Below are 23967 nucleotides of genomic sequence, written 5' to 3'. Positions count from 1 at the left end.
AGTGGCATTCAATTGACATTTTTCTTTTCGACATTCGTTTGATCGCTCGAGTTGTGAATGTTTAAGCGAAGCGCTGCCGAATATGAGCGAAAACGTGTCGACTACCGTGATTGCTTACAACACTGCCTGAAGATTCGACTGGTAAAAGTTTCATTGAACGGCATTCAAGCCACGGGATATAAGGATTTCATAAAGTGCATCTAAGATCCCCAAAAACATATTTCACATGCATTTATCATAGGAATGACTCCCAAATTTCTCTAGGCAATAGGACCAAGGAATAAGACAGAAATTCCCCCAGGAAATTGTCTACGGATTGATGTAGAGATTTTTCCAAGATTTGGTTTTGGTTATCCCTTTAGGCCATTTTTAATCTTCAAGAAGTTTTTTCTGAAACTACTCAAGGTAATTTATCGAAGTCATTGCTTTAAAACAGAATGCATGAGTTCATAAGTTCCAATCCAACATTTATTAAGAGATTCCTTCGTAAACTTTTCCAATAACAGCTATTGATCTACTGTAAGTATTGCATGACTATTAAAATTTTCACTTTCTTATTCATATGAAAATTCATCATGTATTTTTTAGGTACAATACCTGATCTAATTATTAGTTTGGTGTTCGTAGAACAGGCATGATATATTCTTAGGTATTTTACCTCCTATGCAGGGCTAATTCAGGTTGTAAGTATTATAAATTATGTGGTATGGAATACCTGATTTGGTATTCACTAGCAATTTCTTCTGCTCGGGTATGGCTCTTCCTATAAATACAGAATTTTTTAAAGTAATTCTTCCAAATTTTCCTAAGAATATCCCTCACAGATTTTTGTTTAAACAATATTTTGAAAATAAAAAAGGAATTCTGCAGAGGAACGTTTGGTGTTCTAAGGGGCATTCATAGATAAATGATCGTAAATCTTGAGGCATAAGATGAAGTCCTGAAAAATCCATGAAACCATTTCTAATGCATCTGTGAAGCGTACTGCAGAAAGGATTGTAGAAATATCTGACGAAATTCCAAAAAAAAAACTGCATAGAGAACTTTCTGCAGCAATCGTAATTGAATCTGTTTTTGAAAATGATTGAAAATATATGCCGCAGAAATTTCTACACAAATACCAATTGCGGGAGATACTCTGCAAACTTCTTCAAGCTCAAAAGGTATTTCGGGAGAATTTTCTACAATTGTATCCGAACTATTTAAATAAATTACTTTGAATTTCTGGAATTTTCTGGAAGAATCTTTGCAAGAGTTCTTGAAGAAGCTCTAAAAGGTATTCCTATACAAATGTTTGAGTCTGAGGTTAAATTTCATCAAGAATATAAAAACAAATTTGAAGAATTGGAACTTTATGAGATTTTCTTAAAGGAGTTCATGAAGTAATTCATAAACCTCAATCAATTTCTGAAAGAATATCTTGAATTTATTAAGGAATAAAAGATAGAAAAAAAAAACAAATACTGAAGTGTTTTTTTTTAATATATAATTCCTAAAGCAGAGTTCTGAGCTTATCTTCTGACCAAGATCAAAGGAAACGAATGAAAAATTTCTTTAAAAATATGCAGAATTTCCGAAGGTGTCATCTTAGGCGAATTATTCGAGGAATCCTTATAAATTTCCCTGTAAGTTTTTTATTAGAACTCTTGAAACAATTCATGAAGCCTTCATGTTTTGAAGAAAGTTTCGGTACACTACAAAGTACCTTCGTAACAAATACCCCGCATTGTTGGTGAACACTTATTGAAGAGATTCGAAGTATTCCGAGAAACGGTTCCTGGAATAAACCTTGAAGTGATTATTAATGAAATCTTTGAAGAATCAAAAGAAAAACATGTAGAAAAGTCAGAGAAGCCATTCGTTGGGAATGTGTGAAGCTATCTCTAATTCAGTTATTTGACATATTTTTTAATGAATTCCTGGAAGATAACTGGCAAATATTTTTGAATTTCGTAAAATATTGTTGACAGATCACATTTAAAGATATATTGAAGGCGGCCAGGGGGGACAATGCAATGCTAAACTCTCTAAATGATTTCTGGAAAGATAATCCAAATTCAATGCTCAAAATGGCAGAAATCTATATTCTTTGGAAGTGATCCATTAACTGTGGTAAACAATCAGTTCCTAGTTCCTAGTAGTGATGGATACTTAGTTAGAACTGCTAATATTCAGTATTTAGAACCACGGTATAATGATAGCTGTGTAATAGCAACGTGAATGTTTTGAGTTGCTAAAGAGGGAACCATCAATTTTAGTAAAACGAAAAGCTTCTCTTTAAGTTTTAGCTGTGAACAATAACAAAGTATTTGTGGGCTTCGTAGCCGTGCGGTTAGTGTCACCAGGCATTTAGCCGCATCGTGCTAGGGAGTGTGGGTTCGATTCCCGCCTCAGGCCGGTAAACTTTTCGTGAGGAATGTTTTCCGACTGTGCCACTGGGCGTTGCATGCTAGTCCGTTGTCTAGTGTGGTGCTTCCTTCAAAGGGCATGAATGCCCACTGGAAGCATTAACGTGTCAGTGTCTTTAAGTAATTGAATTCTAACAATATGCTTATGGCAGCCTGGTTTCAGCGAGAGTTTCTCACGTGTGAAACGACAAGAAAATCATTAAGACACAATCCTATCTACACATCACCATTACTGCCGTCGTCAACCGACAGCACCGACACTCCGACGTGATTTAATGTTTTCAGATTGGTCATCATCAGCTCGACCTGCTTTACCTCTTCCGCAACACTAACAACCATGGCATTGACAATGGCAATACAAATTGACCCTCATTTTCTCTTCTTCTTTTTTTCAGGAACATTACCAGTCCAAGCTGGCTGCTGCCTCACAATGTGGGGCCAGGACCCCCCTGAGTCCTGTAACGCAGGCGACAATCCAGAAGCATCTGCCAGGGCTACCAACCAAGCGGCTGTTGATGCAGCAGGCTTACCGAAATGCAGCGTCCGCCTCCGAACAGATCCAGAGCCCCAAGGTGGTGGAGAAGCGAGACGTGGCCTGTTGCACCGGTAAGTGGCCCTCCTGTATCCCGAGCAGAAAACATAGTATGATCTGCATGAGGTTGGAATAAGAGGCTCAAACTTTTCTCTTGGAAGGTCCAGTAATTCCTTCTAGAATTGATCAACGGTTTGTCTAAGGAATTGTTAATCTATTGAGAGCTCTTCCAGGAATCCTTTATATTTATTTTTATAGCTATTTCTGGAGAAATAATTAATAATGAGGCATCTGATTTGGAAACGTTCGACCGATTGAATGAATTGCTTGCTCTTCTTATAGTATTTTCCATACAAACGATGAAGAACTTGTGCAGTCGAAGATTTCAACCATATAAGCTCTAATTTTGGAGGACACTTAGAATTTTACATAGAATTGAATAAGCGACTTGAAGCAAAGAGTTTTTGAACCACCCTAATTTTTATAGACTTGCTATTTTCTTTTGATCGGGGTGCGCTACCCAAGGTTGTTAAATCTTGCAGCGCACGTGATCATCTTGGTTGTCACATTTTTATCTCGCGTTGTTTGCACACAAATTGAATATTGTTGGTACTGGGCAAGGTACGGTGAAAAGTGGCACGCGACTGTAAATGTATACGACCTTGGTATTGGGTATTGGGAACTAGGGCGCGTGCGAGACGAAGTGATGATATTGCTGGGGTGTTATCGTTAAATGGCAGAACACGTCTTGCTGCGTATGTTGATGACTTCGTGTTTTGGTTTCCCAGCTTCTCATTTATATCTCGACAACATGCAACGCAGTATCTGCTGCATAGATCTTATTAGGCACACCTTCGGACGAATCAGTGTTAGGTTGTGTATAGTTTACCTTTTCAAGACGAACAAGTATTCATCTGTGACCTCTGTTGGTTCAACATATATGCTTTAGGATAATCTGTTGTGCTACGTTGAGACACAATCCCTTAGAAACAAATTTATAGCAACAAAAGTATGATTAGAAACGTCTGCCATCAGGGAACACTCGGTCTACAGACATCTCTACATGACTGTCTACTTGTTTGCCCTTTTGCTCGAAATATATATTCGCTGGCGTCTGTCTAGCAACATCCAAGGTTACACACTTCAAAATTTGTTCTTTGGTCGCGAAAAACTGTGCCACGACAGCCAGAAATCTCTTTATCATACTAAGCTTATATTTTTCGGCAACTTGTAAGAGGACACTGTTTTCGGAGCATATGTTAATTGATGACAATTTTTGGCGCACGTCCTTGGCAAGTTCTTGTGCCTACTTCATATTATTTGAGGCTACTCTTGTCCTTCCTTACTGTATCGGAATCGAACACGAAAATACAAATACTAGTTTATACACTCTGACATATTTTAAGACCTTTACAGAATAGCCGTAAAATAATAAATCATAATAAGAAATTCAGAAACCGAATTTAGTACTATACCATTCAATTCCATAGAGTTTGTATCTTTTGACAGATTCGCGTATTCATATTTCAACTGTAAGGCCATCTCCAGTGTCGTGTACTAGACTCGACTTGTCTCGAGTGTTTTTTTTTTAAGGACATAACTAGGAATTATTTAACGAATTACTCATAGAGCCCATCCACCGTGAATCCTTGAATTACCAGGAAATATTAACCTAGCCCGACAAATAAAATAAGTAGATCTTTCCTCTTAATGCATCACGAAAAGGTGATCTAACTGCGTTACGGGTCATTTGATCATTAATAAAAATGTAGTAGGGTAGGTGTACCAGTTACGGACATAGTGGTTCCCTATTTCGTCATACGGGATTACTTGAATGTTTTCACATTTTGAAAGATTTTGTGTGTTTTAGTAGTAAGATTTAAGATATATCTTGATGTTTAAACATTCAAAAAGATTTAAAATGTGAAAGTTATCGAAATTTCCCGTATGGCCAAATAGGGAACCACTATGGCCATAACTGGTACACTTTCCCTAGTTTTTGCAATTTTGGCGACCTGTAATTATGACGTGCTGGAACATGTCTAAGTGCAATATCAATTTCAGCAACCCAAAATCTAACTTCCTTCAGAGACTATTACGTAGAAAATAGTACAGGGATTCCCTTTGGTATACTTTTAAGAACTCCACCAGGTATGCCATAAGCAATTTTTGAATGAGTGCTTAGAGGAATTTCTCCAGAATTCTAGAGCACTCCTACGCTACTACCTCCAGTAATTTTCACATAGATTCCTCTGATGAAAAAAAAAATCAGTGTTTCCTTCAGATGTTTTTTCCACTGATTCTTTCACCGATTTCTCCTAGAGTTACTTCTAGGATTCTTTCCACAAGTCTTACAGAAGTTCTTTTCCAAAGGTTTATTATAGAGTTTTCGAAAAAAAAATCGATATTTTTACAAGAAACCCTACAATAATCCCTAAAATTTTTTTCATTTAATCAAGGATTTTGTATGAGTATTCTTTCAAACATAAATCCACGATAACTCTCCGGAATTGCTCAAAATTTCTTAAAGGCATTATTCGATGAAATCTATTATAAATTTTCGAAAAATTCCTCGAAAAATTGCACCTGGGGTTCCGCATTAGGTTTTTCTAGAAATTTGTCAAGCATTTCATCAAAATATTATTGCTGCGGTTCAAAAACTTCACTAATAATTTTTCAAATACAATTCCTAAATCTCCATAGATTCTACGAAACATTATCCAAGGTTCCACACCGGTTAATACTACAGCTATTATAACAGTTATTACTCCGATAATGCATAGATAATTTTGTTCATGGATTCTGTCCGAATTTCTGCAAAAAGTCTTGTAGGACATTATTCAGAGCTTCGATTTTTTGTTATTATCTTGGCAATTTATCAAGAAAATCTTAGAAAGAAATTCATCAAGAATCCAAGAGTTCTTTCGAAGATCTTTTCAAGATTTAAATCCTTGGGAAATGAATGAAATAAAGGAATCTGTGGATAAATTTCCGAAGAACTTGAGACTTCCTTAAAACATGTCAGAAACGATCTTTGGAGCAATTCCTGATTGAATCGTCGAAGTAATTTCTTCGCCATGATAAAGAACCAACCAATGCAAAAAATCATGTCTGGTAAGAAAATTGTAGAAAATTATACGTATAAATGTAGTAAATTATACGTAAATGTAAGAATAGAATAAAAAATCAGATTGAATTCTTGAAAGTATCGAAAAAACTTTTAAAAGAATTACATAAAAAGTTCGTAAAAATCACAAAATAAACTCCTGAAGAGGTCTTTGGAGTAATATGTGAAAGAAATTTACAGTAAAATGAGCAGTAATACTTGTCGTAATTTTACGAGGAAGTGTTGGAAACATTCTTAGAATGTCTGTTCAAATGACGAATCAAACTCTTATGTTATGTCGCAAAAAAAAATACTCCCTTTCATCAATAGTTGCCATCGTGTTCCAGTAGTGGATCATCTGATGGAAACAATTTTTTAAATGGATATAAACAAAAAGAAGAAATGTTCCAGAGATAACCTTTATCTAAATCTTGCAAATGAAGGATTTTAGTTGCTGCTACGACGAAAACATTTTAAACCTACAGTGAGAGGCAAAATAAAGTGCCCACCTTACCAGTTTTCGAATTTCTCTCATTGATTTGGTTCAAATTAAAGTTAACACACCTAAATCTTTTGTGATATTTTATTTTTGATGTTCTTTTAAAGTTGCACTTACGAAATTTTGATAAAAAAAAGAATTTTACTTAAAGAAAAAGAAAATCAATTTGTATTGAAAAAAAAGTAGTGACAAAAATAAGTGCCCACTTCCTTCTTGGCCCCAGAAAAGATGATTTAAGAAAAATAAAAAGCAATTTAATAGTTAATGTGTCCTCCTTTGGCCTTAAGGACTTGCTGGAGGCTCTTCGGCATGCTTTTCACCAGGTTTTGTAGGTGTTGTGGATCTAGTTCTTCCCAGGCGCGCTCCAAGGCTTCAAAATAATTATTTTTGTTGGTAACACCAGTTTTTTCAACCCTGGCATCGAGAATCGCCCACAAATTCTCGATGGGGTTGAGGTCTGGGCTTTGTGGAGGCCATTCCAGCGGTTTAATCCGACAAGACCGGAAAAAAGACTTGGTCTTCTTTCCAGTATGCTTCGGGTCGTTGTTCTAGAGAAATATGAATTTCTCTTCAAGGCCCGTCTGGATCAGCGAAACCTCCAGATTTTCCAGCAAGATGTTAATGTAGGAATCTGCCATCATTATTCCGTCGATTTTCACGAGGTTTTCTACTCCACTCCATGAAAAACACCCCCAGACCATCACATTTCCTCCTCCATGCTTCACCGTTCCTTGGATGTGGTGCTCTGCATCACACACGAGCCCGCCGCTCTCGGTTAGACAGCTCGAGCTTCAGGAGCGCCACATCCAAGGAACGGTGACGCATGGAAGTGTGATGTGATGAAATGTGATGGTCTGGGGGTGTTTTTCATGGAGTGGAGTAGGAAGCGTCGTGAAAATCGACGGAATAATGACGGCAGATTCCTACATTAACATCTTGCTGGAAAATCTGGAGGTTTCGCTGATCCAGACGGGCCTTGAAGAGAAATTCATATTTCTCTAGAACAACGACCCGAAGCATACTGGAAAGAAGACCAAGTCTTTTTTCCGGTCTTGTCGGATTAAACCGCTGGAATGGCCTCCACAAAGCCCAGACCTCAACCCCATCGAGAATTTGTGGGCGATTCTCGATGCCAGGGTTGAAAAAACTGGTGTTACCAACAAAAATAATTATTTTGAAGCCTTGGAGCGCGCCTGGGAAGAACTAGATCCACAACACCTACAAAGCCTGGTGAAAAGCATGCCGAAGAGCCTCCAGCAAGTCCTTAAGGCCAAAGGAGGACACATTAACTATTAAATTGCTTTTTATTTTTCTTAAATCATCTTTTCTGGGGCCAAGAAGGAAGTGGGCACTTATTTTTGTCACTACTTTTTTTTCAATACAAATTGATTTTCTTTTTCTTTAAGTAAAATTCTTTTTTTTATCAAAATTTCGTAAGTGCAACTTTAAAAGAACATCAAAAATAAAATATCACAAAAGATTTAGGTGTGTTAACTTTAATTTGAACCAAATCAATGAGAGAAATTCGAAAACTGGTAAGGTGGGCACTTTATTTTGCCTCTCACTGTATGCTAACATTAACTGTTTTGCTCAAAATTCCTTATATCATTCCCTAACGTCTACTACTGGAGCACTAGCGTAACTACTGGAACACGTGTAAAATAGTGGCACAAGCGATTTTATGATCGAAAAATAATTTTATCATTCTTTTCATATTTTTCTCATATAGTAGAGGTTAAAATATTTCTATTGAAGCCAACACAGCTCTGTTATGGCTTTTCGCTATTAATTTATGATTTTTTATCGCTTACTGAAGTGAAAACAATTTATTTATCTTTTATCTTTATTGTTAGATTTTTTAGTTTATGTATTTCTAAGTCAAAATACCTATCCTTGAAAATGATTTCAACCATTCGTCAATCATTTACATGTTTTGAAGATTTTTTTTTAACCTGGAAATATTAGGGCATTTTATTTCTGTGAAATAGTGGACACCCTTTTCGTAGATGGTTTACTTAAAATACCTGGAAGGACTAGTAGGAGAAAATGGAAATACTTCCAGAAATGGGGTGTTAAGGACACGTGGGGTTTTAAAGTCGATATATTCGTCATCTAAATTGCTTGATTTGTTCGGAGAATTGTGAGCTGCATTATGTGATAGGGGATGTCTATTATATTAAAGTATTGTGGAATCTAGATGTTGAAAACGTTTCAAAACAAATTGATACTAATATTGAGCTGTTCGGTATATAAGTATCAATTTATTTTAGAGTGTTACTGCCTCTCTGTAGTAGTCATGTCGTCACTTGAGTGAGAACGACACGTTGATAGCCTTCCCACATCTTTACTCTTCCACAATACAGTTGTTACATTGTTGTAGATACGATAGGCAAACAGTTTCAACACTAAATAAATCGCACTCGCTCTTTCCGCGTGTGTAGCGATATGAGATGGATGGATATGGGTTATGAAAGGGGTCCGCGTTGTCTGTAGGGATTTGAAATCTAAACTTGTAACCAACTCAGTTATTGGGTCACCAAGTGGCTCGATAGCTTAGTTGGTAAAGCGCTCGTCTAGCATACAAGAGTCCTGGGTTCAAATCCCAGCCGAGCACGTGGATGTTTTTTCATAATTTCACCCATGATTTGTCCATCTTTACCACGCGTAATGAGTTTATTAGTTTCAAAACATTTTTGTTAGAATTTTATAGGCTAAATACCCCTCCCCTTGGTTATGCGACCTTGCCGCGATGGGAGGGCATAATCCATTAGCCCATATGATGGAAACCAAAGGCGTAACCTGTAGTGGTGGTATCCACGGTGGCCACCGAACCGGGAAAAACGGGAAAAAGACGGGAAAAACCGGGAATTTGAGATGGTCACCGGGAAAACCATTGTGAACGAACATCTTCAAGCTCCAAATTTACAAACCACCAAAAATAAGTTGTAGAAAGTTTATATGGTTTATTATATTTCCAAACCACCAAAAATAAGTTGTATAAAGTTTATATGGTTTATTATATTTCCATTAAGCATCTGTATTCTTGGAAAAATAACATTTAAACATCAATGATTAACCTCTTTTTTTCCGTAGAAAAAGTTTACTTTGCTACACTAAAGTTCTTAGAAATGTTTCAAATTGGTTGGCAATGTTTCGAAATCGTTTGTTTTTATTTTCTCACTACCAGGGCTTGATTTTTTCACTAATCTATCTGATTCAAAATTTCGAATCAGAGTTTCAAAACTTCTGGCAGAATTAAACCTTGAACATATTGGATTCATAATTTTCTTTAGTTTCTTCTGTTTAGTGGGGCTTTGTTTCATCCTCACCTTAAACTTTATTTGCTTTAGTGAACTTTTCTTTTTTATGAAGATAAAAAAATCGAAAGATTTTCGATTGAAACATTTAAAATAGTGTTATAGGATGCACAAAAGGGGTTATCTATATACATGAAAATGGAATGGTGTTCGTATGTCACGAGTTGGCATGAGAACGGGACGACCGATTTCAACATGTTTTTCACTTCTGTTGTCATCAAGCGCTCCGGCGTGTTTAAGTGGAATAATATTGTGTATTTCTTTCACTACTGGACTGCAAAGTGCGGCTTCATGAGTGTGAAAATGCAAATAAAAGTGCGGGATTGCATCGAATCATGTTGGTGTCTTCAGAGCACTTATTCGTTGGACTGTGAGGAATAACCCCGCTGAAGACACCGCCTCGATTTGCTGCAATCGCGCACTTTTATTAGCATTTCCGCACTTGTCATAACTTCTGCGATAGTCCAGTGGTGAAAGAAATGCGCAATATTTTTGAAAATCGTCCAAGAAAGTTGTGGGAAATGTAAATTTGACTAAAACTTCAGAATTTTTTTTTTTTCAAAGCCTTCAGGCCGTACCCTACTGGGCAATACAACGTTTGCAGGGACTGCTAGTTGTTAAAGTGAATCAAAAGAGCCAAGAGTAGAAACCATCCTATTGGCACAATTGAAGGGATTAGAAGCAAAGGGCAGTAAGTGACAGAAACCTAGTTTTAAGTGTTTTTTTAGCAATTTTTCATATCGAACTAATTTTATAGGATTCTAAAAAACCAACCCGAAAATTATTATTTTTCTTATTGGACGGAAAAATCACCTAAAAATACCGTTGAAAAGCTTGCATTAGAATTTTTTAGTATATTCAGCTAAAAAACCAATCAAAGGATCATCCTTTTGCGTATGGGCCCCTCTATTGAAAACCGGGAAAAATTTGAAAATCATATCGGGAAAACCGGGAAAAAAGCGGGAATTTCAGAATGGATATTTGGTGGCCACCCTGGGTATCACATTTTGGCATTTTTTGCTTAAAGCCGCGTCATAATTCATATGGCATAGATGCAATAATATCTCGGATGTGATCCAACGGACATTCTGCGTCATTGATAGAATTGATGCCCATTTCAAATAATTAATCTATTCGAAGTGGACATTAATACTATTGGTGACGTTCATTTTGCCTTTTACTAACCAGAATGATCCGTAGCCACTCTCACTATTAGCTAGCTAGACACATCGTTATCATATACGACGTAGGGAATACTTAGGAACTCTTAGGAAATTGACTAGTAGATTCACTCAGTAGAAATAAGTGGCGACAATCTTATTTTAATATGGTTTTTACATTGCCATAATAAGAAATACCTCTTTTGTAACAGCGGTATAAATAATCTAATTCCAGCTTCATTTTCGCAAAATTTAGTAGAAAGTAGGCGTTGTGAAGCATTGCATTTGACACCGAAAAGTGAATCTTGTAGGAGACTGTAATAGAAGCCTAAGGTAACTTTACTCCTCAATATTCACAATAAAAATGACTATGGAAAGTAAGATCATTAGGGTACACTTCCAAGTTTCGAAAAATTGTTGAACAGACAAGGAAGCGACTTTTTTCTTTAAGGATATATGAACGTAATGAAATTTTCTTTATATGATAGGTTTTTCACGAAGTTGCTCTACACAGCTTCTAGGATTCGTGAACTGAAAATAAATTGGTTATGATCATGTTGCATATAAGTACACAAATCATTTCAAGACAATTTTACAATACATTGATAGTTCCCAAATAGGATTAATGACTATGCAAGATTTAGCAGCTAAAATAAAACGGTTTGCTTTTGCAGGAGTTCCAATTACAAATATATTGATGTATTATCTGAAAAAAGTTGAACATAACCTATGAAACTGAATGAAAACATCAAACTTATTGCCCAAGAAGGGTTTGTTGTATGGTTTTATTAACGAAACTCAAATTCCTTAACACCCCATTTTGCATTTTAGTAAAAAATCACACATGTTCATGATTATCTCAGAAACCTGTCATAGAATCCTTATCATTGTATTTGACTTTCGATGTACCAGAGATGTATTTGAACGCGTTCTGTTCATGTTCTGTTCAAAGCTTGTGCTCACGAGCTGTGTTCAAGTTCAAACAATTTGCGTTGTTTGATCACAGTACTCTGTTCATCTCGTGGCAACCGTTTCCGCCATTCATTGTTTCCCTCAAATAAATCCAGACATACAAAAATACCGTTTTGATTCATATTACGGACACTTAAGGACTCAGGGAAATATAACCCAGCATAGAATATACAAAATGAATCATTCTGTATGATTCCTTAGCGCTATCGAGCGTCGGAAGCCCTTTACTTTCGAAACGTGGATGAAGAATACGCTTCCGCAACTTCAATAATTTTAAATAAATCAAAATGTGTGGCCTTTTCATGATTCTTATTTCGAACGCTTCCTCACTTTTGCCTCATATTCCGGACACTTTGAATCGAATTCCGGACAGCTCATGATAATCATTAATGGAACAGTCAAATCATCAATCGAAATCGTTAAACCACTAAAGAGACATCTAAGGTAGTTGGGCATTATAAATTTTCAAAGATATTTATGGAAAAAGTTTACTAAAACGAGCCTTGAAATTGAGAACTTTTCAACAGCAAAAATTGAAAAATTCCGCGTGAAATGTTTCCCATACAAAGTAGAGTGTCCGGAATTTGAAGCTGTCCGTAATATGAATCAAAACGGTATTCGTATACATCGTTGATTGATTCGTGGAAAGGTAAAATACTATGTGATAATTTAATTGCTTTTTTCTAAATTAACTTTTGTTCTAGCATCATACATTTGATAATTTACAAAAATAACGCCTGAAAATCGACGGAACAAGATGGGCCCAACGATAGCGGTATTCAAGACGATATCTATAACTTTGCTCATTCCAGACCCACATTCGAGTGCTCTTCCGTCAAGATATACGAATCTTTGGATAATTTCAATATGTTTAAATAAAAATAAATGTGCAATTCAAGGTTATCTTGTTATATCACTCGTTGAAAACCTGACGCAATTTTTTAAACATGATTTGGTAATGTTTGCACCACAAATGATTTACATCCACTGTTTGAATGTTTTTTTGCTATGTAAACGATCTCATTTTTGAATGAACCTTATACGACCGCAATTCAGCTTCTATGAATCTGACTTCGGTCTGGACTGTTTTCTGATATTACACAACGTTTCACCAAAGGCCGCAAATTTAGTGTATCTGCCTATATTTAACGTTTCGGAATGATTTTTCCTTCATAAGTGATATTTATGAGCATTTATCGCAGTATCTAATTGATCTAACTAACGAATCCGATTGTTAGGATGCAGTCATAGCCCAGTGAACAAATCCACTTTCTCCCTTGTACGGCAGTTGTGCCCAGGCTGTATACGGAACGGAACTCTTAGCTTGCGGTCTTGCGGGCGGACCCGTCGAAGCATGAGGTATTGACCTGTGAGGACCAGGGCTATGTTGGACGCTCCTTTCAGATTGTCAACTCATTAATTACTGGTGTATTAAAATCTAGGTAGATTGTATGGTGAAACCTGATGAAACTATAGAGTCGAAGTACTTAATGAGTGCATGAAAGATCACGATTCCGTGAGAAATCTAGTGATCATATGCCTGTTCAAAATGCTGAACACGAACACGAGAGCAATTGAAGGAACATTTGCGAACACTCACAGAACATGAGCGTTCAAAATGCATCTCTGCGATGTACACGACAAGAGAATGGTAGGTCTGTCATTTGTTCAATTATTGACATACTGGTGAATGTTGCTTGAAATTTAATTCGATTTTTTTTTCATCCTCCCTCCCCTTGGTTATGCGACCTTGCCGCGATGGGAGGGCATAATCCATTAGCCCATATGATGGAAACCAAAGGCGTAACCTGTAGTGGTGGTATCACATTTTGGCATTTTTTGCTTAAAGCCGCGTCATAATTCATATGGCATAGACGCAATAATATCTCGGATGTGATCCAACGGACATTCTGCGTCATTGATAGAATTGATGCCCATTTCAAATAATTAATCTATTCGAAGTGGACATTAATACTATTGGTGACGTTCAGTTTGCCTTTTGCTAACCAGAATGATCCGTAGCCACTCTTACTATTAGCTAGCTAGATACATCGTTATCATATACGACGTAGGGAATACTTAGGAACTCTTAGGAAAATGACTAGTAGATTCACTGAGTAGAAATAAGTGGCGAAAATCTTATTTTAATATGGTTTTTTACATTGCCATAATAAGAAATACCTCTTTTGTAACAGCGGTATAAATAATCTAATTCCAGCTTCATTTTCGCAAAATTTACAAGTAGAAAGTAGGCGCACGCTATGTTTAAACCAGACGATAATAGAAATCGAATGTACATCGGATTTTTTCTTGCTAGAGATCAGTATTTGGTCTATATTTTCATAATCGGAAGGTTTTAAAATATTCTATCGGTGAATTTTTTTTTTCATACATTTTGTATGGGCTGAAATGCGTCGAAAACGTGATTTTCATGGGATTTAGTATGAAAAATAGCTAAAAAGTGGAAAAAATCAAAATTTCACCGATGGAATATTTTAAAACATTCGGATTATTAAAATATAACTCAAATACTAAACTCTAACGAGAAAAAATCCGATGTACATGCGATTTTCATAATCGTCTGGTTCCGACATAGCGTGAGGCGTTGTGAAGCATTGCATTTGCCACCGAAAAGTGAATCTTGTAGGAGACTGTAATAGAAGCCTAAGGTAACTTTACTCTTCAATATTCACTATAAAAATGACTATGGAAAGTAAGACGCTGAGATCGATCATTAGGGTACACTTGCTAGTTTCGAAAAATTGTTGAACAGACAAGGAAAGCGACTTTTTTCTTTAAGGATATATGAACGTAATGACCAATAAATACTTTTAACAACAAAAAATGAAATTAACTAGAACTACTACTAAACAGCCTAATTTTGTTAAGACTTGACGACACTTGACATTTAAGACTCTAATCTTACGTAAAAGACAATAGTAATCAGAATAGCACTTGTATGACAAATTATTCAAAACCATTTCGACTAGACAGTATTAGTAATGCACTACTATTTCAAACAAATTCTAATGGAGCTGCTGATTTTCATAATGCTTCCTTTTCTCAGAAGCAAGGGAATATCGGTACTTTTCAAAAACTACCACGTCACAATACTAATAAAAAACAGTGTTCATGTGGGCGCCATTACCTAGTCCGTCTGAGTATTGGTCCTGGTAGAGGGGAAACTTGGCAAAAGCCAGACCGAGGGTTCAGCCTTGACAAGTTAAGCTGTCAGGCAGCTCCAACTGAATACCATACAAAAAAAAATATATATATATTTTTCATCCCTTAACACCCCATTTTACGGTAATCCATGACATGATTATTTGAGAAATTCTATGAAGAGTCCCAGGAAAAAACAACCCAGTAGAAAGAAACCAAGAAGAAATTCCTAGGGCCGAAAGCTTTAAATAATTTCTGAATGGATTTATTTTAAGATAACTAGAAATTCAGTTGACAAGATCCTTATCAAAACCTATTTCTGGTAAGATCTTTGACAGAAGTCTGCTTGTTTAGACTATTCCAGCAATTCCCCAATAAATTTATAATGACGCTCTTATTATTATGAATACCGGAGACAATTTTTGAAAAACAAACACGAAATTAGTTTTCATGGATATTCCCATGGTAGTTGGCTTCAAAGACTTCTGGGGGTGTCTTAGAAAGACACCAAATTTCCCCACAACTATGCGGAACATGATTACCTTCTAATGTGATATGTACTTTGTGGTGGTATTAACCCGTATAGGCCTGAGTGAAAGCAAAAATTCTAAAACCCTCACCGCCCAGCGAATTCTTAATGGATTCAAATGATTTTTTGTCAGTATACTGGCACACATATCTAGTTTCTAGAGGTGGACAGAGTAACGCGGAATTATTCCGGTGACTCACTGGGTCAGGTCGGGTGAGAAGGATACTGTGCGTTTGTGCCCCTGGAGGTAGACAAATTTTAAGTCGCAAGTTATTTCCGGAATTGTTTATAATGTGACCACTACATGACGGAATTCAAAGAAAATTGCATCAGTGTAAATCTTTTGTGAAAGGATTGAATTGGATAGCTATGAGTTTTGCATTTGATTAATCCTACAAATGACCATTTTCGGGTCCCGGGACGCCTCAAACTCACAATAATGTGGCCAATTTGTATCTGAACATCTATACCAAGCTTATGGGAACGCATTTTAGTGCGCAATTATGTTTAATATCTACTTTTCGAGAATTGGAACGGTTTAGTATCCAACAAATCTATAGCCGGTTCTTCTGAGCATTACGTCCGAATGGCCACATTCGGTATATTTTGAACGGTGCAAAACTTTTCATTTATAATGTTAAATATCAGATCTTAATGATTTATGCAAAATAAAATGTTTGTCATTGCAAATAAATAAAGGTAATTTAGCATATCTAAAAAAATAGCGCTTATTACCCGACTTGACCCAGTGGCCCATCGGAATAACTCCGGCCACAGAAATATTTCCGAGTTCCTCTGGCCACTTCTAGAAACTAGATATGTGGGCCAGTGAACTGACAAAAAATCATTAGAACCAGTTAAGATTTCTCTGAGCGGTGAGAGTTTCAGTATTTTTGCTCTCATTCAGGCCTATACGGGTTAATTCATCATATTCTAATCCATAACCAAAGATATTCAATATTGCATTGCAGAATAATTTTTAATTATTTTCTCGAGTTTACATTTATTGTTTTGATTTATCAACGTGTATTGAAAAGATTTTTCCAATATGGTACATATGTTTGCTGTACATATACACGTTCCTCATTTTGCACCCCCGCAAACGCTTGGTGACAACCAAACTTGCGTCATTTTGTTGTTCGAAAGGTTTTTTTTTTCAAGAGTGCACTCTCATTTGCAACTCGGCTAACGAAAGATGCACCGGGTGGGTTCAAATTAATTGCGTCAACTGTACGTTGGTTGTTTTTACATACCCAAATGTGATAACGTCCATCAATATTTGACCATGAACTTATTGCCTTGTGCCTGAAGCATTTTCAATACGAAAGCACTCTAATACCTTTCAATCAAAAAATATCCAATTTTCACCAGTTTCACTGAATCGTGAAAACGGAGCGTTCGCTAATCGACAGTTGCACGCCTGGTTGAGGAAGTGGCATCTTAGAGTATGTCTATTGATATTGTGAGCGAGCAAAATGATGTTGAACAAAACTATGCCTAGTCAAAGATATATACGCATACCCATGGGCTTGTCGGCATCGTCAGGAGTGAACCTTGATTCATGTACAGGCCGGTGCGATTTACTACCGCGGGCGTTATATCCACTTGTTTGTCAGACAAGCCTAACACACTTTTCAATCTCGCTTCGAAAACGGAAAAAACGAACACATCGATGTTCCACTTTATCCAAGCTTGAAATAGATATGCTTTAATTCTAGAGTGATTAACGTACACCGCTTCTTCACCCGCCTAAGCTAACTCTCTTTCCCTATTCTCGTTTCCATCCAACAGAGGTATGCAGCTCGGATAACCTGCCGGAAGTGGAGCTCTTCTCGCTCCTGGAGGAGCAAATACCGCGCTACAAGGTCCGGGCGGACACGACCACCACCTTCGGTGGCTACGAAAATCAGGACTGGTTCGTCAACTATCCGGCACTACCGATCCCCCAGGAAGGTCTGGGCTTGACTACCGAGCAAACGCGAGAGGCCCTCAACTATTTCCGTGAGTACCCATGCTGATTGAATTTATTTTTATTATATCATGGTCGGCAATGGACCCATGTACGGTAGCTTTCAACCGATGCGATTCCCTCCGGTGGCCAATGAACGAAACTACCGGCGGAAAGAGTTTAGGCTACTGGAAGGCAGGTGGCGCATCGAGCGCTTGAGGTGGATTTTTATACATTTCGCTTTTTGCTCTTTTCGGAATACTTGCGTGCGTCCTCGGGTCAAAGCAGCTGCCACCATCCAGCTGTGTTGGTATTGAGGGATTTGAATGAGCCGGTCGACTCTTTATTGGAGAATGTTTTTGAACATTTTTCAATCCATGTATCGGATCGAAGCACATGTGTGTGCAAAGTTTGCGATTCTTCGATTGTGGCGTCATACGTATGGCTTGGAATAGATTGTTTATCTTATCTATTTTTGCACAGAGCAAGAGTTTTCAAGTCTTTTCAAAGGAAGTGCTATTAAATGGATGGTGCTTTACAAAACATTGAAGTGCCTATGTAATGACAAGATAGAGTACTTAGGTGCCTGGGAAATTAATTAGTTTAATCAGGTATGATCATTACACTTTCAATAGCAAGGTTGAATCAGGGATCTATCATAAAGTATATGGCCAAATGGCAAAATTACGTAGTTCATGGACAACCTTTAGTTTCTTAGGTTATGAGTTATGTGAGAAATTATTTATATTTGAATTTCAACAATTCTTTTTCAGAATATTTATACAAGGAATATCATTTCGTATTATTTCAAAAATTCCTTTATGGATTTCCTTCTGAGATTCTTTATATAATCCTTTCGACGATGTCTCAAATTGTTACGCTAAAAAATCTTTCAAGAGTTTCTACAACAATTTTCAAGGAAACCTCTTCATGGTTCAATATAGAATTTCGTTAAGGACCATTCCAGTAAATCATACAAGAAATCCTCCAGAAGTTACCACTGAGAGTTTTTCAGTAATCATTCGAGCTATTTTCATCCTCTGAAAATTTACTCACGGATTGCTCCTTAGGATTGCTACACGGATTATTCTGGTAAATCCTCCGAAAACTCTCAAACAATTATGCATCAATTCTTAAATTAATTACTCTAGCGTTCTAGAGAGAAAATAATTCTTACAATTTACTGATTCCGAAATCAGTAGTTCACCTTTTTGTATCAAAAGCTTAACTATGCTGGAATTTTGACAAATATTTTATCATAAGTAAAACAATATATATCAAATTATTGCAAGCAAATCAAAATATATGAAGACATATGTGAAATTTCGAATTATATTTGAAAGCTGGAAGAATCTTCCATAAGTCCATAAAACAGTCAATTCATTCACTTGTGCAAAACTTGGCCAACCATTTTCTAAGAGAAAGCGTCAAAATCTCATTATAAGATTTGTAACACAAATCAACATTTTCACAAGTTATAAATTAAATTCAATTGGTTTATGCAGTTTTAAACAATTAAAATTTGGCAATTCTAAGACCACTAAAACAAATTATTTAAACTTTTAGTACGTTAAGATAGGGGGAAGTCTTCTATGCCCGGACACTTTTTGTTTTTTGGTAATATTTCAAAAGCTAAATTAGTTTTACCGTTAATTTTTGTACAGTATCAAAAAATCACATTATTTTAAGTAAAAACTCACATGAGAACAAAAATAAACCTTTATAATTCATTTTTATAATGGATTGCATTATGTACCAAAAATAGTGTGCACTGAAATGTGTCCTCTATGGCCGGACACTATGTCCTCTATGCTCGGGCACTATGATTTTCACCATCAAAGTTTACACCAAACCCACAGGGGTGCTTGGTATGTCAATACATGCCTTGTGGGTTCAATCTTTGCATGATATACAGTGTATGAAGCATATCAGCAAGGTCCGTTCCATAAATCCCTTCTTGATCAGCACCATATGTCGTCGTCTATGTTGCATAAGCGGTTGCTCGTATTCAGATGAAAATGTCTTCGAGAATTCAACGCGTTTATAGTTCTTTACAATTTCTTGATCAGCTCGAAGGTTAAAGTGTGCTCTTAGGTACAGTCAACTCTTACTTATTCGACCTTCGTATCTCAATATCTAGTTTGAGAACCATAGTAAAATTTGGTGTTCATGCACGGGTAGAAATCAGAATCCAAAAACAAGATTATGACTCATGATTTCATGATTCCAGCGTGTTTTCGTCTTATGAAAATACACCATGATTTGGACTCATGATATCATGAGTCAGATTGCCGTAAGGTACCGCGGGGCAAGTGGGAACGAAAAAAACGATAGTTCAAACAAATTGTTTAATAAAATTTTCAAATGTCAATATTTTTCAAATCCAACAACACAATCACATTTTGGCAACATATTTGAGTGTGTGTGCATGAAACTGATCGAATAATTTCGAAATTGTGAAAACCTTGGAAGAAAGTTTTAGAATGAGCCATTAGCCGCAGTTACCTCGCTAAACGGGGCAAGAGGGACACATCCAGTTTCATGCGTCAATAAACATCAGCAAGTCAACCATTACAATAAAAGGATTGATAAATCATAGATTTTTAATTTCAAGTACATATTTGATGTACATAAGGGATCAACCATAAAATACGTAACGTTTTAGGAAGAAAACCTTTATTTAATAGTATGTCACCTCACATTTAATATTAATTGAAAATTCCTCAATAAAAGCGTAAAGAGGGATTAAACATGCTCAAAATATACCATTTATAAGTTGTTAATTAGAATGTAGCACATAAACAATCAATAATTGACGAAATTATAAATATGTTTTGTTATTATTTATATGCATGGCAGAAAACCACTTAATTGGGTGGAATTGTTTTCCATCACTACTTAATTTGGTAGAAACAACAAATAAAGTTCAAATAAAATAGAAAAGTGATCGTTCTCATGATGCATTTCAAATTTCATCTTTGTGTTTGTTCAACTTTGAAGTCGTAAAATAAACTTTTCCTCTCCCTTTTATGCAATTGCGTAATTTGAGATTGATCTTTTTTGATAAAAATCTTTTTTTTTTAATGTTTTAGTGCTACTCTCTAGGAAAATGTATGAAACGTATACGAAAAGTTTTGATTCTGGTTTTTGTTTTGATAGGTCCCACTTACCCCGGGTACAAAGATATTTTGGAGTAAGATAGACTATCGAAAATTTCATATGAAATGAAAATAAAATTCTGGTTTATCGTTAGCAGCTTGTAATAATACTTAAAATTATAGCTTACTGATGAAAATTCGCTTTGTAACACATTTATTTTTTGAGAGTCAATGTAAGACGTGAAACGTGTCACAATTTATCATGCAAGTTGAAAATGGCGCTGAACCGACAACTGTTACATGAACCACATGGTAATATAAATAACAATATGTTCAGTACTAAATACATTCATTGTCATTGTATCTTCAATTTTCTAGAAGAATACCCCCATGAAAAACTTTTCCTAAGTGAGCTATGACGAAACGCCCCACTTACCCCGGATTCTCACTTGCCCCGTGTTACCTTAACGCAACACACGCGTTAGGTTTTTGTTGCTGATTGCTCGGAATCATGATTCAAATGCCAAAAATGGTGAGTCGCGCATCCGTTTATGATCGACAAAATAAAAAAAAGAGTTAAAAATAGCATACATTGAGATTCGAGCCAAGAATCTTCCGATTGTGAGCCACGTACTCTACCACTCAACCGCTTCGTCATCTTGAATAAAGTGTGATCGATACGAATAAGATGAAGCAAAGCGCGCCGCTTAGTGTTTTCACACTTGATGGTACGCTTATGAGGAATCATGATTATGACTCCAGGAAGCATGATTTGTGATCCTGATATTATGACCTAACCAATTTATGAATTTCATGATTTGTAAATCATGGTGTGGGGATCAGATTTTTATCCGTGTGGCTACCTCGATGGTCCCTTGAATCGCATATTTGCACTGTTTTAGTATTCTGTTACACGATATCTCCCTAACTCGGTGGTCCCTTCATTATCGAATTATTGAGAGATGACTGTACATCATATCTTGTGGCTGCTTCTCGTGCGCTCATTTGCCTTAAAAGCATCATGTTTACAGCACTTTATAAGGCCTCCAAGGACCGAAAGTTTTTTTTATTTATGCTTTATTTTTGTTGCTGTTTGATTCATGAAAAAGCGAATTATAAATTAGATCCCAGTTATTAGGTTAACATTTTTACTGTCCGGTCATAGAGGACAAGAGCTGTCCGGCCATAGAGGACTTGCAATGGTTTACAAAAAAGGTTGCTTTCCTTTAAATCTTACATTTACTAATAAATTTTGCATTGCGACTGATGCAAAACTTACTGAAGTCAACGTACGGAGACAATTCTGTTTAAATTATATGAAGCATTTGTGGCTACACTTGTATGAAAATCAAAAATGAAACAAATTTTCTGAACTTTTAAGAAAAAATGAGAACAGCAATAGCCCCTTTTGTCCCAAGGCTTTCAAAACACGAAAAAACGGATCAAAATCTTTAGCTTTCATTTTGTCCAAGATAATTGAAAATCGGTCAAGCCGTTCAAAAGTTATGATTTTTAAATAAATAAAAATTTTGCAAAGTCGCGATTTTTCTGGTCACTCTTTTTCGGGAACGGTCACCCTAATCAAAAAATCATAGGGCCATGTGCCTTCGTTCATCGCACTCGCTAATCATCATAGTCGATTGAGATGTTGCGATTGCCTCACTCGCGCAAACAAATGAGGTGGAAAATTGTTTAGGAAATGTACCAACTAAATAGCTAGTTCCATTTTCATCGCTCTCTAGATATAACGACGCCGAACTGTCCTCCCATTCACCAAACCCATCGAAAGTAACTAGACCGCATCGCGCAAAGGGTGATTGAAATGTTTGCATATCGAAGCCCACTTGATGAGCTTGAGGTTTTCCGCTTGGCCGAAGGGGAGAATCTGCCTCCCATCCAAACCCAAGTACGAATTTTGCGACATTTTGAAACTATGGTTTCTTCGAGCAAGGTGCTCATTTTCTACGATCGTCATGCATGTCACTCCATTGGAAGGCGGTGCAGCAATGGCAGTGGAAATTTGCAACTCTCGTTTGTCATTGTTTGTTCCGAAGATTAGCACCAGTTTGGTTCAATAGTGAAGCAACAGACGTTGTTGTTGGCGGCGGAAACCTTGACGATGCACATTTGTTCTACGAAGTGGTCATAATTCCTTGTATACAAAATTTGATTTTTAGCTTGCGAAGACTACAAATAGAATACGAAAATCACTGGCATACGATATACACATGCAAAACTGGTCTTCAGAAAAAAAAAGCTCTCAGTCAATAACTGTCGAAGCGCTAATGAAGAAGCTTAGGAGCAGACTCTGTCTCAGTTGGGACGTATCGCCGAAAAGAAGAAGAAATACATAAAATTTATGATTATACATTCTTTAGATCATAATTGATCCAAGAACATGTATGGGAGTGAAATGTATGGCTTATGATACTTACTTATTTTTGGATTTTTGACCTATAGCCGGTACCACAGTGCAATGCAGCTCCTTCATATGTGCATGAGTTATCATGCATGCATGGTTGCATGATTGCGATAATTCACACATTTATCGTCACTCAATTTCCAATTAAATTTGCTTCACTTCGTTTTATAAAAGTCGTCGTCAAACCCTGCTATCATAAAACGGTTTCCTATCTTCCGCCTAATGTAAGCAACGATCACGCCGGAACACAGAGCGCAGCCGATGCAAATTGTTCGATTTTCACCTGCTGCTGCTATCAATTGCTGACTACCGATTATAGTAATGTCTGGCCCACGCGCGTTTGTGTGCTCCGCGTAGGGTGACCATGTGGTATCCAAATTTAAGAAGTGTCCTCATTTTTTTCGTAAAAATGTTGTTTTTGTCAAACTAAATCTTATAAAATACAAAAAAATGTGTTTACAGTTCAGAATATTTTTTGGAACTTCGTAATATCAGATTTTACTGCTGTTTTATCAAACAACAATTTATTAATATCAATGAACGAGTGTGCTTATGTTAAATTCATAAACTATTTTCAATAATCTATTATTTTATTTGTAACAACACTCACATTATAATTTTGTGACAGATTTTAAAAGACTTATTATAAATTTTAGCGGACTATATCGATTAGGCTATTAATGTTCTGAAGTTCAACATAAAAAACACAAAGCATTTATTATCAGTTCTTCATTATTCTGTAGAAAATTGCAAACAGTCTGTAAAAAAAACTATGAATATTGTTTGTGATACGGCCTTCAAGTCCTGTCTTGTA

The 23967-nt window shown here is 36.4% G+C and overlaps 1 protein-coding gene across 2 annotated transcripts in view; it reads left to right on the top strand.

Annotated features, from left to right (window-relative positions):
- Positions 1–23967, top strand: part of LOC5565300 (trafficking kinesin-binding protein milt) — a 312518-nt gene that overhangs the window by 49027 nt on the left and 239524 nt on the right. For both annotated transcript variants that reach the window (XM_021846826.1, XM_021846824.1), the window contains 2 exons: positions 2804–3014; positions 17477–17686. In XM_021846826.1, the coding sequence (XP_021702518.1) occupies positions 2924–3014; positions 17477–17686 (301 nt within the window). In that variant the 5' untranslated portion in view covers positions 2804–2923. The remainder of the gene's footprint in view (positions 1–2803; positions 3015–17476; positions 17687–23967) is intronic.

This window comes from Aedes aegypti, chromosome 2 (genome assembly GCF_002204515.2).
Source record: "Aedes aegypti strain LVP_AGWG chromosome 2, AaegL5.0 Primary Assembly, whole genome shotgun sequence".
Taxonomy (NCBI): domain Eukaryota; kingdom Metazoa; phylum Arthropoda; class Insecta; order Diptera; family Culicidae; genus Aedes; species Aedes aegypti.
The sequence above is the reverse complement of the archived record's forward strand: the minus strand, read 5'-3'. Positions and strand labels throughout refer to the sequence as shown.